The sequence below is a fragment of the Psammomys obesus genome, unplaced genomic scaffold (assembly GCF_907164565.1).
Source record: "Psammomys obesus unplaced genomic scaffold, mPsaObe1.curated_primary_1811, whole genome shotgun sequence".
Classification (NCBI taxonomy): domain Eukaryota; kingdom Metazoa; phylum Chordata; class Mammalia; order Rodentia; family Muridae; genus Psammomys; species Psammomys obesus.
Window position 1 is genome coordinate 2,067,701 of NW_026585691.1, and position 12,470 is coordinate 2,080,170.

The following is a 12,470-nucleotide window of genomic DNA, read 5'->3' on the forward strand; positions in this document are numbered from 1 at the left end:
TTGTATCTGCCATGACTTTCCTCAGTGATAGGTTGTGCCCTGGAAATGTTAACAAAATTATTCCCCTTTCTCCCCAAGGAACTTTTGGTTAGAGTGTTTTGTTATAGTAATAGGAAAGCAAACCAGGACATATGCTCTTCCCAGTTTCTCTGCATGGATTCCAAGCAGTCATTATACCCCACCCCCTGTGTTGAAGGAGGAGAACCTTTCCCAGGTCCATAAAGCAGTGGTAGGGTAGCTTAGTTGGTAGGGTGTCTGCCCAGCATGCTAGAAGTCCTGGGTTCAATCCCAGTCACCGCCTAAATCAACACAGGCCTGTAGTCTCAGTCACCATGGAAACAGAAGCAGGAGGATCAGGAGTTTGAGGTCCAGAAAACAGTGTCTGAATGCTGCCCTCTGATGCCAGTGCAAACTGGTTGAGAAGGAGAAACTCATCAGAAGGGACACAGAGAGGAGGAGGCTTCAATGTAGGATTTTATCACCTTCAGGATAAGGCAGGTAGGAGGGGAAACAGGAAGTAGGAGTTTTGCACAGACGAACAATCACTTTTATAACAACAGGTCCTTGGGCCATCTGTTTGTCTATCTGCCCTCTGTCCCAGTTTATACCCATTGGCTAAGAGAGCCCCTGGTGGCTGGCCAAGCGTGGGATGCCATCAAGAAGACTGAACTCCACAGGTGCTGACCTGAGTCTAAAGATAGAACAGAGGCCCCTGAGGATGCCAGCATTGCCAAAGTTGCCTCAGTCTTCATGGCCAATCCAGGCCAGAGCAGGACTCCTGGGTAGGGAGGGGGGCCTTGCTGCAAGGTCTGTCTCTCTGTCTCTCTTTGTATCTGTCTGTGTCTCTCCCTCTGTGTCTCTTGTCTTTCTCTCTCTCTCTTACTCTCTCACTCCCTGTTCACTGCCCAAGCTTCATATATCTTAAACTCACCGAACCTGAAGTCACTGTGTAGTAGGATGACCTTGAACTTCCAATGCTTCTGCCTCTGCTTCTCGAATGCTGGGATCAGTCTGTGTAGCGCTGGACACTGAGCCTGGTGTTTCATACAAACTGAGCCCAAGGTCAGTGTCTCTTAAGATACCTAGTGGCAGCCTAGAAGAGTCAGAACAAACCCATACAAATGGGAAGGGTACAAACCGACAGGTACCAGGCCTCCCGGCAGACCTGACCTTGAGCCAGGGAAGCAGAGCCTCCCACACTGGGGTCATGAGGAGTTCTGCTCAGTAGCTGGCCGTGCTAGAGAGGACTCTCCTCAGGTCCCTCCAAAGCCCGAGTGAGGTTTGCGCTGATGATGTAGCAGGCGGCAGAGCTTAGCCATTCCTGAGAGCCTCCACTGGAAACATTTCTGTCATGTTCTCACAGGACTCTAACACTCCACATAAGCCCCTTCCAACGTTTCCATCTGGCCACTGCCGGGGCTTCTCCCACTTGGCTCCTCCAGTGCCTTCTGCCACTTTTGGCCTTCCCATCCCAGTGTGCATCTGCCTCCGCTGTCCATGCTCTAGCCACCCAAGTCTAGTGTACTCCACCAAGGCCTTCCCGGGTCTGCCACTTGCTGCTCCCTGTCTTGCTCAGTGTGCCTCAGTCATCCTGAGGGGATCTCCTTTAAGCCACGGCAGAGGCATGGACTGTTTGGACCCCAATTGCAGGTGTGGATCACACCTCCTGGCTCCCTCTCTGCCCCTCCATTCATTAGCCTCCTACACTCTGAAGCGGGAGGAAGCTCCCTAACTCTGGAACCTGGCTCCTCTCTCTGCTTCTTAGAATGCAAGGAGAGGGGACAGGGAAGAAGCCAGCTGACTTATTTACATGTGTCTCCCTCTGAAATGATCCTGGGGCATCTCCCTATTTAATTATTAATGCCCCGACGGTGCCTGATATGTTAACCTCTGTCACTCTAAATGGAGTCCCCTAATAACCATGGTGGCAGGATTGATTTTTCCCTTGGTCATCTTATAAGCATATGTCTTTGGTTTGTGAGCTCCCCGAGAGTCTCCAGGAAGTCTCCCTAAAGTGACTGGGGAGGAGTCGCCCTCATATGCCGACAGCTTCCTTCTGGCTGCTTTTCTGTCTTCTTAATGGAAGTGTCAGAGATGAGGAGATACCATTGTTTGGGAGTTGGTCTCTGAAACGGAGGGGTAGGGCTCTCTGCCCCACCACTGGTTGCTTACAGCATGTCGGAAAGATAAAGGAAGCATGCTGGGAAGGTAGCAGCGTGGGCAAGGTGGCCACTCTGGTACACCGGGTCTCTGCTGTCCTTTGTGGGGCCCAATAGGGATGTTTTCGATGGTCCTGGCCTTTGTCAAGCCCTGCTGGGTAATAGATGGTGCTTGACTGGACAGTTAAAGACAAAGGGCAGGCTGAGGGAGAGATGGAGCAGGAATGAACAGGCCTAGCCTCATAAAAAGGGCTGTTTGTGTGTGCATGTGTGCATGCACTCTTAGTCACTAAGCTATCTGTCCAGCTTCTTAGTTGGCTGGCTGACTGACTGGCTGACTGACTGACTGACGACTGACTGGCTGACTGGCTGACTGACTGGCTGACTGACTGCTGGCTGGCTGACTGGCTGGCTGACCGGCTGGCTGGCCGGCTGGCTGGCCGGCTGGCTGACCGACTGACTGGCCGACTGACTGACTGACTGACTGACTGACTGACTGACTGACTGACTGACTGACTGACTGGCTGACTTACTGGCTGACTGACTGGCTGACTGGCTGACTGACTGGCTGACTGACTGGCTGGCTGACTGGCTGGCTGACTGGCTGACTGACTGGCTGGCTGGCTGACTGGCTGGCTGGCTGACTGACTGACTGGCTGGCTGGCTGGCTCGCTGGCTGGCTGGCTGGTTGATGTTAGTGTTAGCAATGGAACTCAGGGCCTTGCGCACACTATGCAGCTGCTGTAGTATTGAGCCACACCCACAGCCCAGGATACATCTCAGGCTTGGCCAGGCTCTGGGGAAGATTCTGAGTGTTAGGGTCCTGGGAGGCATTGTCATTCTTCCCTAGTGTTGGCCATCCTCCTCTTCCTACCCCCACTAGAACTGGGCATGGCCCTCCATAAGGACTTGATGTTTTAAAGCTCAGACTGTCAGTTTAAATACCATTTCCCCACTCCATCCATCTCTTCTAGTGTGTTCACTCTTTCAGATAACCATTAACCTCTCTGCCATGGTCAGTCTCCACTGATCCCTGCCAGTAAGAGGTAAACTGTGGGGTTCAAACCCTACTCAGCAAGAAGAGCTTTAGTGAAGACTTTGCTGCTGCTGCTGTCCTGGAATGACAGGGTTTCTCTGTGTAGCCCTGGCTAGCCTGGAATGGCAGAGTTTCTCTGTGTAGCCCTGGCTGTCCTGGAACTTTCTGAGATCTACTTGACTCTGCCTCCCAAGTGCTAGGATTAAAGGCATGCACCACCACACATGGCTCAGGGAAGACTTCTAAAGAGCTTGCCTATGACGGCTATCATCCAAGTAGCCATCCTTTTAGTCACATGGGTCCACAGGAGCCAGAGGACTCATCTCCTCTTATCTTGTGGCCCATTCCTTTGACAGCCAGAGCCTACTGAATTTAAAACTGCCATGAGTCCTTTGGAGAAAGAAGCTGAAGGTAACAGGGCCTGCTCAAGTGTGTCTCAGGGCCACTGAGGAAACAGAGACAAAACATTCCCTGCAGTAGACATTCAAGGCTAGCCTACCTTCCTTCGTTCTCTGTCTCACTCATTCCTCCCAGAGAGGCCTGATCAGCCCAGACCTCTGCAGAGAAGACGTTCATGTCCCCCCTGGCTCTCCAACTCTCCCTAGCACAGGTGCCCTCTCCTGAATCTACTTGAATCTCCTAGTGGAGAATGAAGTGGTAGAATGGATGGTTGACACTGGCACCAGCCCCCAAGCTGGACTCCAGGTTGCTGAGTCTCTGCTGCTGGCCTGGAGAGGGGAGAGGATGGGAACAGGAGAGTAGCTGATCTGGACTCTGCCAATGTAGAGGAACAGTGGATTCACCCTTCCTTCCCCCAAGGCATCTGTACATGCCCTTGATCTCCAGCTAAATCTTCACTTAGCCTGGTGATGTCCAGAATGTATGTAGAAAGTACAGCCTCATTAGTCATTAATTTAGACCCCATGGTTACATGGAATTTGTGATGATTTGCTTGTCGCCGAGGGAGCTGTTTAAGAAAGAATTTAACAAGGAAATGACTGAGGTGGAGAGCAGAGCAGTTAGGCTTCTAGGAGAAAGGAGCTGCAGGGAGCTGCATGCAGAGCTGTGTCTGCAGATGTGTGCAAATGCATGCCATTTGTGTTTGTCCTCCGAGGAGGAGGAATGGTCCTCGTCTGAGAACGCAGGGCCTATGGGCTACATAGCCAACCATTTCAAATCTGGGGACTGATTTCCAATGTCAAACTGTTTTCTAGAACACCCTCAAAGGCCCTGCTTAATGGAAAGTGTATTTCTTTTAGTGTCAATAGTTGAAAAGAAAAGCTCCTCTAGATTCATTAAAACCTTTAAATGAATCACAATAGCACCTCTTCCATGAGTCACGGGCTTGGGTCAGTTCACACAGGACACTGGGACTCATGAGGTCCAGCTCCACGGAAAGTGTCCTCACTGCCCTGTGTCTCCAAGTTGGGGACATTGAGTGTTTAGTGCAGCGACACAGGACCTTGTTCCTGCACTAAATACTCCCCGTACATTGGTATCTAGGGGCCTTGACAATCTGGGCATGCTGCTTCCTTAAAGCAAGCACGTTATCTGACTGTCTTGGCCCCTCATCTCACAGCAGGAGTGATATTTGGTGACACCAGGGCTCTGATATTCTTTACAAGGAAAGAGAAACAGGGGCCCAGTGTTGCAGGTGGCCGGTGCCCAGAATGCTCAGAAGGGCTGTCTCAGCTCAGTTCCTCTGTGGGCCACACAACTATTTTGCTTCTCTCCCTTGGCATAGGAGGAGTAGGAGGTGACAGGATGACACAGCCTCACCAGAAAGGAAGAGGAGGGAGAGGGAAGAGCCTTGACTCTACAACGGCCAGATCTAGGTTTCTGGATCAAGGATAGACGTTGGGTTTGGAGGGATGAAAGCGCTGGATGCGGTGAAACTTAGTGAATGCATTGCATGTGGGCCTCTTCCTGGGGAGATATTAGAGCCGTGACTCAGACTGTTCAGTTGCTCAGAGCTGTTGCCCTGTTGGTCAGTGACGTAAGTGTGAAACATTCAGTGTTCTTTGCTGTGTGGCAGCTGTGGGAAAGCCGGGGTGTTTAGTGCCCGTTCCTTCACTTTGAGGGAGAACCAAATCTTAGCACCAAACAGATGCCGAAGCCAGTGTGTGAGTAAGCCCCTCTCTTCTCTGTTCTCACACAGGGCCGGATGGCGCTATCCGCAGTGGGCCTCCTTGTTGTCTCCCTTCTGCAAGCTGCCCTCACTCTGAACCCTGAGGACCCCAATGTGTGTAGCCACTGGGAGAGGTAAGTGGGCAACTCAGAGCTTCCATTCCCCGGGGGCTCTTTCAGTGTGGCACTCTAGAGAAATACCAGAGTTGGGTGATGCGGCTGCTGGCTGTAGAGGACTGGATGTCTAACGCGGTAAGGCAAGACAGGGCAGCTCAAAATGAAAGCTAAGGTAAAGCAACTTCCGGTGATGTCGTCCTGTTGGGCTGTCTGCCCTGCCCTTCCTCCTGTGTATCCCCTCCCTGTCCTAGGGACTTTTCTCATTGCTACGACAAAATATCTAACAAATATAGCTCACATGAGGGTACAGTGTATCACAGCAAGGAGAGCATGGTTTTGCAGGAGTGTGAGGCCGCTGGCCACATGAGGAAGCAGAGAGATAAACAACTGCTTGTTCTCCTTCTAGGCAGTCCAAGGCCCAAGGAGCCAAGCGGCCCACTTTGAGGCAGAATCTTCCAATCTCAGTTAACCCAGTCTAGAACCCACCCCGGCCCCGCCCCCAGAGGTTTGCCTTTTAGGTGAGTCTAGATCCAGTCAAGTTGACAGTATCCGCTCCCACACACCCACTTGCAGAGGAGGGAGTAGAGGCCCAGGGCAGTCTACCGCTGTGTACAGCTAGTGTGGTGGCATGAGTGAGGAGGTATGGATTCTGGTCCTAGATGTCTTGATCTTGGACTTTGGGATGTCTGTCATAGTCTCCAAGAACTGGCAGCAAGGGCAGAGTGGATGAGTGCCATGGGGAGGATGAGCAGGTCTCTTCTGCCTTCGGTGTGATCAGGGCAGGAGGCTAGCTCGCACAGAGAGGCAGGGCCACAGCAGAGAGCCTGCTGCATCCTGGCTGCAGCAGCAAGTCCTACTGTCTAGGCTAGGTCCCTGCAGATGGTCTGACTTTGAAGCACAAGGTTAAAGTATTGATTTTGGTGAGCAGAAAGACAGTGACCAGAGACCCAATCAGGAAAAACCAAATTAAACCTTGGAATTGATTGGCCATGCTGACCAGGATGACTCTGCCACTTAGACACTAATAAATCAAATGAATAAAATTAAGATGAAGACCCGACGGGGGAAATGGATGGTGGAGGAGGGAAAGTAAGATGGGCCCAAGAGGATGGATGGCCAGCGCCTGGGCGGGGAGAACCTCACAAGACCACGCACAGGGCTAGCCTAGACACTGTGGGCCAGGAAGACTGGCTGGAGGCAGGGGGACAGTGCCCTCTCCAGTGTCCTGCCTGGTGACTGGACGGCCTGTGTAAAGTTGTGATGACATCAAGGCTGAAGCAAAGGGTATTTCTGTGGTGCTCTGGGAAGACTCCAAAAGAAAAAAAAAAAAAAATCTGTGGTGACTTCAGGGCGCCCCAACCTGGATTTTTCTATTTGCCAGCTGCGCTTCTTGGGGTTCTCGATCTGCCGTGAGCCTACAGCCAGCTTCATCCATGCAGGGAAGTAAATATCCTCACCTCAAAGGCTTGTGGGAAGAGCAAGGGAGCCAGCTTCACAAGTGTGTTTTACAATCGCTGTCGTCATATTGGCAGCTCTGGCTCAGGCCACACAGAGCGCAAATGCCAGCTACGGAGCCCAGAGACTCGGAATCAGTCTTACATTTTTCACATTTTCCCCTTTCTTCCCGGTCGGTGAATCTAAGCCTTTGTTTCCCCGAGTTCAGGGAGCCTCACTGATAGATGAGGGCTCCTTATTAGTCTCTGATTTGGGGCCTCCTTCCTCAGGTAAGCCTGTCTGTCATCCAGGTGAGGCTGATGCAGCAGCCAGGTTCTAGGGTTCCCGCTGCCTCTCTGGCCATCTGTGTCTTCCTCCAAGGCTCCAGTTTAGGTCTTTCTCACAGAGAGGCCTCCCTTGTGTTAGTACTCATAATGGATCTACACAAATTTAAAAATCAAACTACTTGTCTTATCTTTGGAAAGTAAGAACACTGGGAGTGAACTGACTCGCCGGTGGCCGCAGCTCTCAGCTCAGGCCATGGCCAGCAGGAGAGAACAGGGAGCCACCCAGCAGTGAAGCTCCCCTCCAGCCAAGCGCCCCGACACTGTGTTTAGAAGGCTCCAGTCTGTGTCATTCCGGAAACACAGCCTGGTCCTCAGAGAGCTCTCGGGGATACTTCCCTGGCTGGATTAGCACCTTTGGAGGGCTTCTCATTGATTATGTCCCTCTACCCCAAAAACCAGGGCAGTGCCCCGCCCCCAGCTGGTAAAGCCTGGTGCTACAAGATGGATCAGCCCTCATTAGCATGTTGGCAAGTGAGCAGCGTTAAAGCACCCAGCCGTGAAAGCAGGGTGCACGTGTCAGGTTGGAGACTTGGCCCTGTACAGACCCTCTAGCTGGACTCGCTCGGCTTAGGGAGTCCTGCAGAGCGAGGTGCAGCCCCGTGACATTAATTCTTCCTACCTTTGGGGCTGGTTCCTTTGCCTCAGCCAGTGCTGGAACAGGAAGCTGAAACCCCAAGTGCTCCACAAGGGTGGGCATTTATCCTGCCCCCAACATGATAAGGAGAAAGGATCGGTCCATGCCTTGCACAGGGGGAGAATCACTGCCTGTCATACTGATGAAGGCTAGCATCTATTAAGCACTTACTATGTACTCAGTAAGCATTTTAAGTGTTTTTTCTTCTTTTTTCTCTCTACCATGAGAGGTATATACCACTGTCGCTGCCCTTTAATTCTCACAGTAATCCGTGAAGTCCCTCGTATTTGTCATACACCTTCAAGTGAGGACATGGAGGCTTATGGGAGTTCAATGACATGTTTAAGGACACGAGAGTGAGCGATGGGTTCCACACAGGCCTCCAGGCCCAGATTCCGACTCATTCATTCCCCTTCGGAGAGACAGCCTTGCAAAATGCAGCATGGCAGCGTGGTGCTGTGGAATTTCAGCTGAAGACCTGTGGGAAGCAGCGGGGAGGAGGGGATGCTGACCCGCCTCTGTGTCCTAAGGCCTGGTGATCCACAGGGCTTTGGTCCATGTTGGCATATACTTGCCTGTCAGTCACATCTCCCAGGTACCCGCACTGAGAGCTGTCTTCATCATCCTCTGTGTCAGACAGATCCCCCACTTGTCTGGGTTGCTGAGCACTGTGGGCCATTCCTGTCCTCCTTGCAGGGCTCTAGACCTTTTACCTCGCCAGCATCAGGGAGCAGACTGAGGCCCCACAGGCCTCAGCCCCCTCGCAAATGAACTAACAGTTTCCTCAGGCGAAGCAGATGGGCTTTTACCGCCTGGGCCTGGCCATCTGGCCCAGGTCAGTGAGCCTTCTGGGGAAAACATGGAAGAGCAGTCTACATGGCAATTAATTCCTGACACGCTCTCCATCCTGCCCAGGAGGCGTGCGCCACGCGTCAGCAGCCAGGCGTCAGCGGTGCCGCTTCACATCACCTGGCCAGGGTGACAAAGTTGTCCTGCTGAAGCCAGAACGGTTCCCGGTGGCTTTCTCCTGCTGGTCTAGGTTACAGCTAACAGGCAGGATGCAAACGACTTCTTCATTGGGAGGTCTGGAGACACATCCACTATGAAACCCAGCTATGCTAGAGAAGGAATAGACCAGGAGGCCACTGGGAAGTTACTGTGTGTTACTTTTTCCTTCTCTGCAAAGTGAGATTAATTCTTCTCCCTACTTTATAAGAGTATCTGGGAAGAGTCAGGTGGTCAGGTGTTGGCCTAGAGGGCATGAGGACCTGAGTTTGATCTCCCAGAACCCACATTAAACAAGCAAGCAAGCTGGGCATGGTGATGAGCACTTGTGACCCCAGAATTGGGGAGACAGGAACAGGCGGATCCCTGGAACTCGATGCAGCCACCTTGGTCTATTTGGCAAGTTCCCAGCCAGCAAGAGTCCCTGTCTCATAAAGCAAGATGGCGACCCCAGAGGTTGTCCTCAGGTCTCCACACGCGTGCACACAAACACCTTCATATACATGCGCCCCCGTACACAAACACACCCAAGACAGTGGGACTTGAAGGGAATTAAAGGGTTTAAAAAGGGACAGACACTGTTAATACAAGCAGCTGTTGATGCCGGCTGTGGAGCTGGGTCGGCCGCCCCTCCCAGCCTCAGTTTCTTCACGTATGTGACAAGGCCACTTACTGAGAGCTGCTTTAAAGATCATCTCCCATACACACTTTTTAAAGACTGTAAGGACCAGGTGTGGTGACACACACCTTTAATCCCAGCACTTGGCAGGGGGATCTCTGTGCGTTCAAGGCCAACCTGGTTTCACACAGCCGAGGCTACACAGAGAAACCCTGTCTCAAACAAAACAAAACACCATAAATATCCAAAAAAACATATTATCACTATTTTAGAGAAAGGGTCTTGTATGTTGCCGAGGCTCCTCTGAGCTCCTGGGCTCAATAAATCTTCTATGTCTGAGGCTAAATGGTATGTACCAACCTATCTGGATGATATAAAATATTTCTGATTTCTTGAATCTGCCTTCTAGGGCCATGTGGAATAAACCAAACCTTCCTTTACTGTCTGATAAGTAAAATACAATTTATGAAAATTACTTGGGTTAAGAGTTAGTAAGGGCACGGTAGCGCATGCCTATAATCCCAGCTCTCGGGGAGGCAGACAGTTCGAGGCCAGCCTGGTTTACAAAGCAAGTGTAGGACAGCAAGGCTACACAGAGAAAACCTGTCTCAAAAAAAAAAAAAGTAAGGATATAGTCTGGGTTTTTTTCCCTATCATAGTAATAAATTGTTCAGACAAAAGCAGCTTGTGAAAGAAAAGATTTATATTGGCTCACAGCCCGCCATAGTGGGGAAGTCACAGCAGGAGCTGGTCACAATCCTCGCCTCAGGAAGCAGAAGGAAAGACCGCATGCTGCTTGCTGGCCTCTCGCTCTCCTTTTCATGCAGTTCAGGATCCCAGCCCAGGGGACTGTCCCACCCACGGTGGGCGGATCTTCCCCCGCACTTCACTCGATCCGGATAACTGTGTGCCCTGTGTGTGCTCAGAGGCACACCCTTCAGCTGATGTCTAGATTCTGTCAGGCTGACAGTTAACACTAACCGGCACAGATGTGGCCTGGGTTATAGCTGAGGTCCAGGAGTCGAGGAGCTGGGAGGAGAGGTCAGAGCTGGATCCTGGTCTTGGGACTGTGGGCTGGGCTAGTCTGAGGTGGGACGGGCTCGGCCTTTGCTGACCACGGCTTCCATCTCTTGTCTGCTCCTCAGCTATGCTGTGACAGTGCAGGAGTCTTATGCGCACCCCTTTGACCAGATCTACTACACACGATGTGCAGACATCCTCAACTGGTTCAAGTGCACCCGGCACCGGTAAGCACGCCCCAGGCCTGGGTGGAGGATGGGCGGCCCCGTGGGGCAGGTGCTTTGTGCACTACCCGTGCTGCGTGCCCCAAGCTCTCAATGTTGGTGTGCTGAGACCCTTAGACGCACTCTTCTGGCTGGAAGTTTCAGGCTCCAAGACCTGTTGGCAGGAAACCCTCAACCTGCCACAGGGAAAGCTGATGGATGGGCACCCCAGCTTCCTCACCAAGAGGGAAGGGCGCAGCTCTGGGGCGTTTCTGGTCTCTGCGTCATGGATCCTCGTGGATAGAGCCCCAGTCGGGCGCAATTGAACCCACCTCGTCGTACTAGCACAGCCCATTTTGTTGGACTTGCCTGCCTGTGGCCCTAACCAGGGGCAGAGGCAGCAGCTGGCACCCGTCTTGCCCCGAACCCTGCTCTTCCGGAGCCAGCACTGACTCTGTTCTGGTGGGTCTCGGGAGGCTATACAGCCTTCCCTTGCCTGGGGGCTGGGTGAGTGAGAGGCTGCTCATTAAAATAGGCTGTGTTCCTGGAACATGGATGATTTTGCTAAATTATTGGGTCTCCATGAAACTCCATGGGGTTTCGCTGATGACCCAAAGTGTGAGTGCTGACAGCGGCACCAGCAGTCTGCGGGGTACAGAAGCTTGGTCCAGTGTCCTCCCTGGAGCAGCCTCCCCCCAGACTCCACCTGCCCTGCTTCCTACTCTGGAAGGACAAGGCTGGAGGACCCGGGAGCAGTGGTGGCCTCGCTCCCGTGAGGAGCATCGTGAGGGGTTCCTCCTCATCTGAAGGCTTGGGAGTCATCTCGTGTGGCAGGGAGAATGGTTTGGTGACTTCTGTGTCAACTCTGAATCTCTCTTTATCTGAGAGCTAAACACACACACACACACACACACACACACACACACGCACACGCACAAGCCCTTCCCTACCAGGGACTGCCTTTCTGTGGGGCAGGGGGAGTAGCTTACCCATTACAGGCTTTTGACAAAGTAGAATGACCTTAGCTTAATGCATTCCCAAATATCACAGATTTCCCGTGAGGCTCTCATTGTCGTTTGTCATGAGGTGAGAATTTTAAAGATTTGGGAGGGTTGTCCAGGCTGCGGCTGAAGAAATGGCCTCCCAGCCGGGCCTGGGCTTCCGTGTGAAGCAGGCTAAAAGGACCCCAATCCTGCGTTCTCCACAGAGGAGGAGAGAGGGGCAGCCCCCTAGGTGTGGAGGGAAGGTGGAAGGAGTTCTGGCTCCAGGGCCTGGGCGCTTCACTGACTGACTTTCCTATCAATGCCCCATAGTGATCCCTCCCAGGGACTCAGTCCACACACCAGTCCCTCCTACTCTCTCAGAAATGCTCTGAAAAGCCAGAAAGCCACCAGAGAGAACTGGCACCCGGCATTAGGCTGGGGCCTGGTGGCTTTGCAATGTGAGTGAACTGAGTTTGAATCCTGCTTCCAGCAGTCCTATTCTCAGGATAATGTATTTTTTATTAGCCTTTATGAATTGTACAAAATAACAGGTCAAATTATGACATTTTCATATAGGAGTATAATCTGCCTTGATCATAGTGCCCCCCCCTTTTCCCTTCCTTGTCTGACCCTGACATTTATTAGCTGTGTGACCGAAAGCAAGTCATTAACCTATCTGAGAATCAGTTTCTCATCCATAAAATAATGGGTGGTGGGTAGGGAGAGAACATAAAATAAGAATGAATGCTCTAAAAGACAAATGAAAGAAATGGAATTAATGGAGCG

The 12,470-nt window shown here is 52.0% G+C and overlaps 1 protein-coding gene across 20 annotated transcripts in view; it reads left to right on the forward strand.

Moving 5' to 3' along the window:
• Megf11 (multiple EGF like domains 11) overlaps window positions 1–12,470 on the forward strand; it is a 313,387-nt gene that overhangs the window by 100,325 nt on the left and 200,592 nt on the right. For all 20 annotated transcript variants that reach the window (XM_055597245.1, XM_055597197.1, XM_055597298.1 and 17 more), the window contains exons 2-3: window positions 5,354–5,457; window positions 10,624–10,725. In XM_055597245.1, the coding sequence (XP_055453220.1) occupies window positions 5,354–5,457; window positions 10,624–10,725 (206 nt within the window). The remainder of the gene's footprint in view (window positions 1–5,353; window positions 5,458–10,623; window positions 10,726–12,470) is intronic.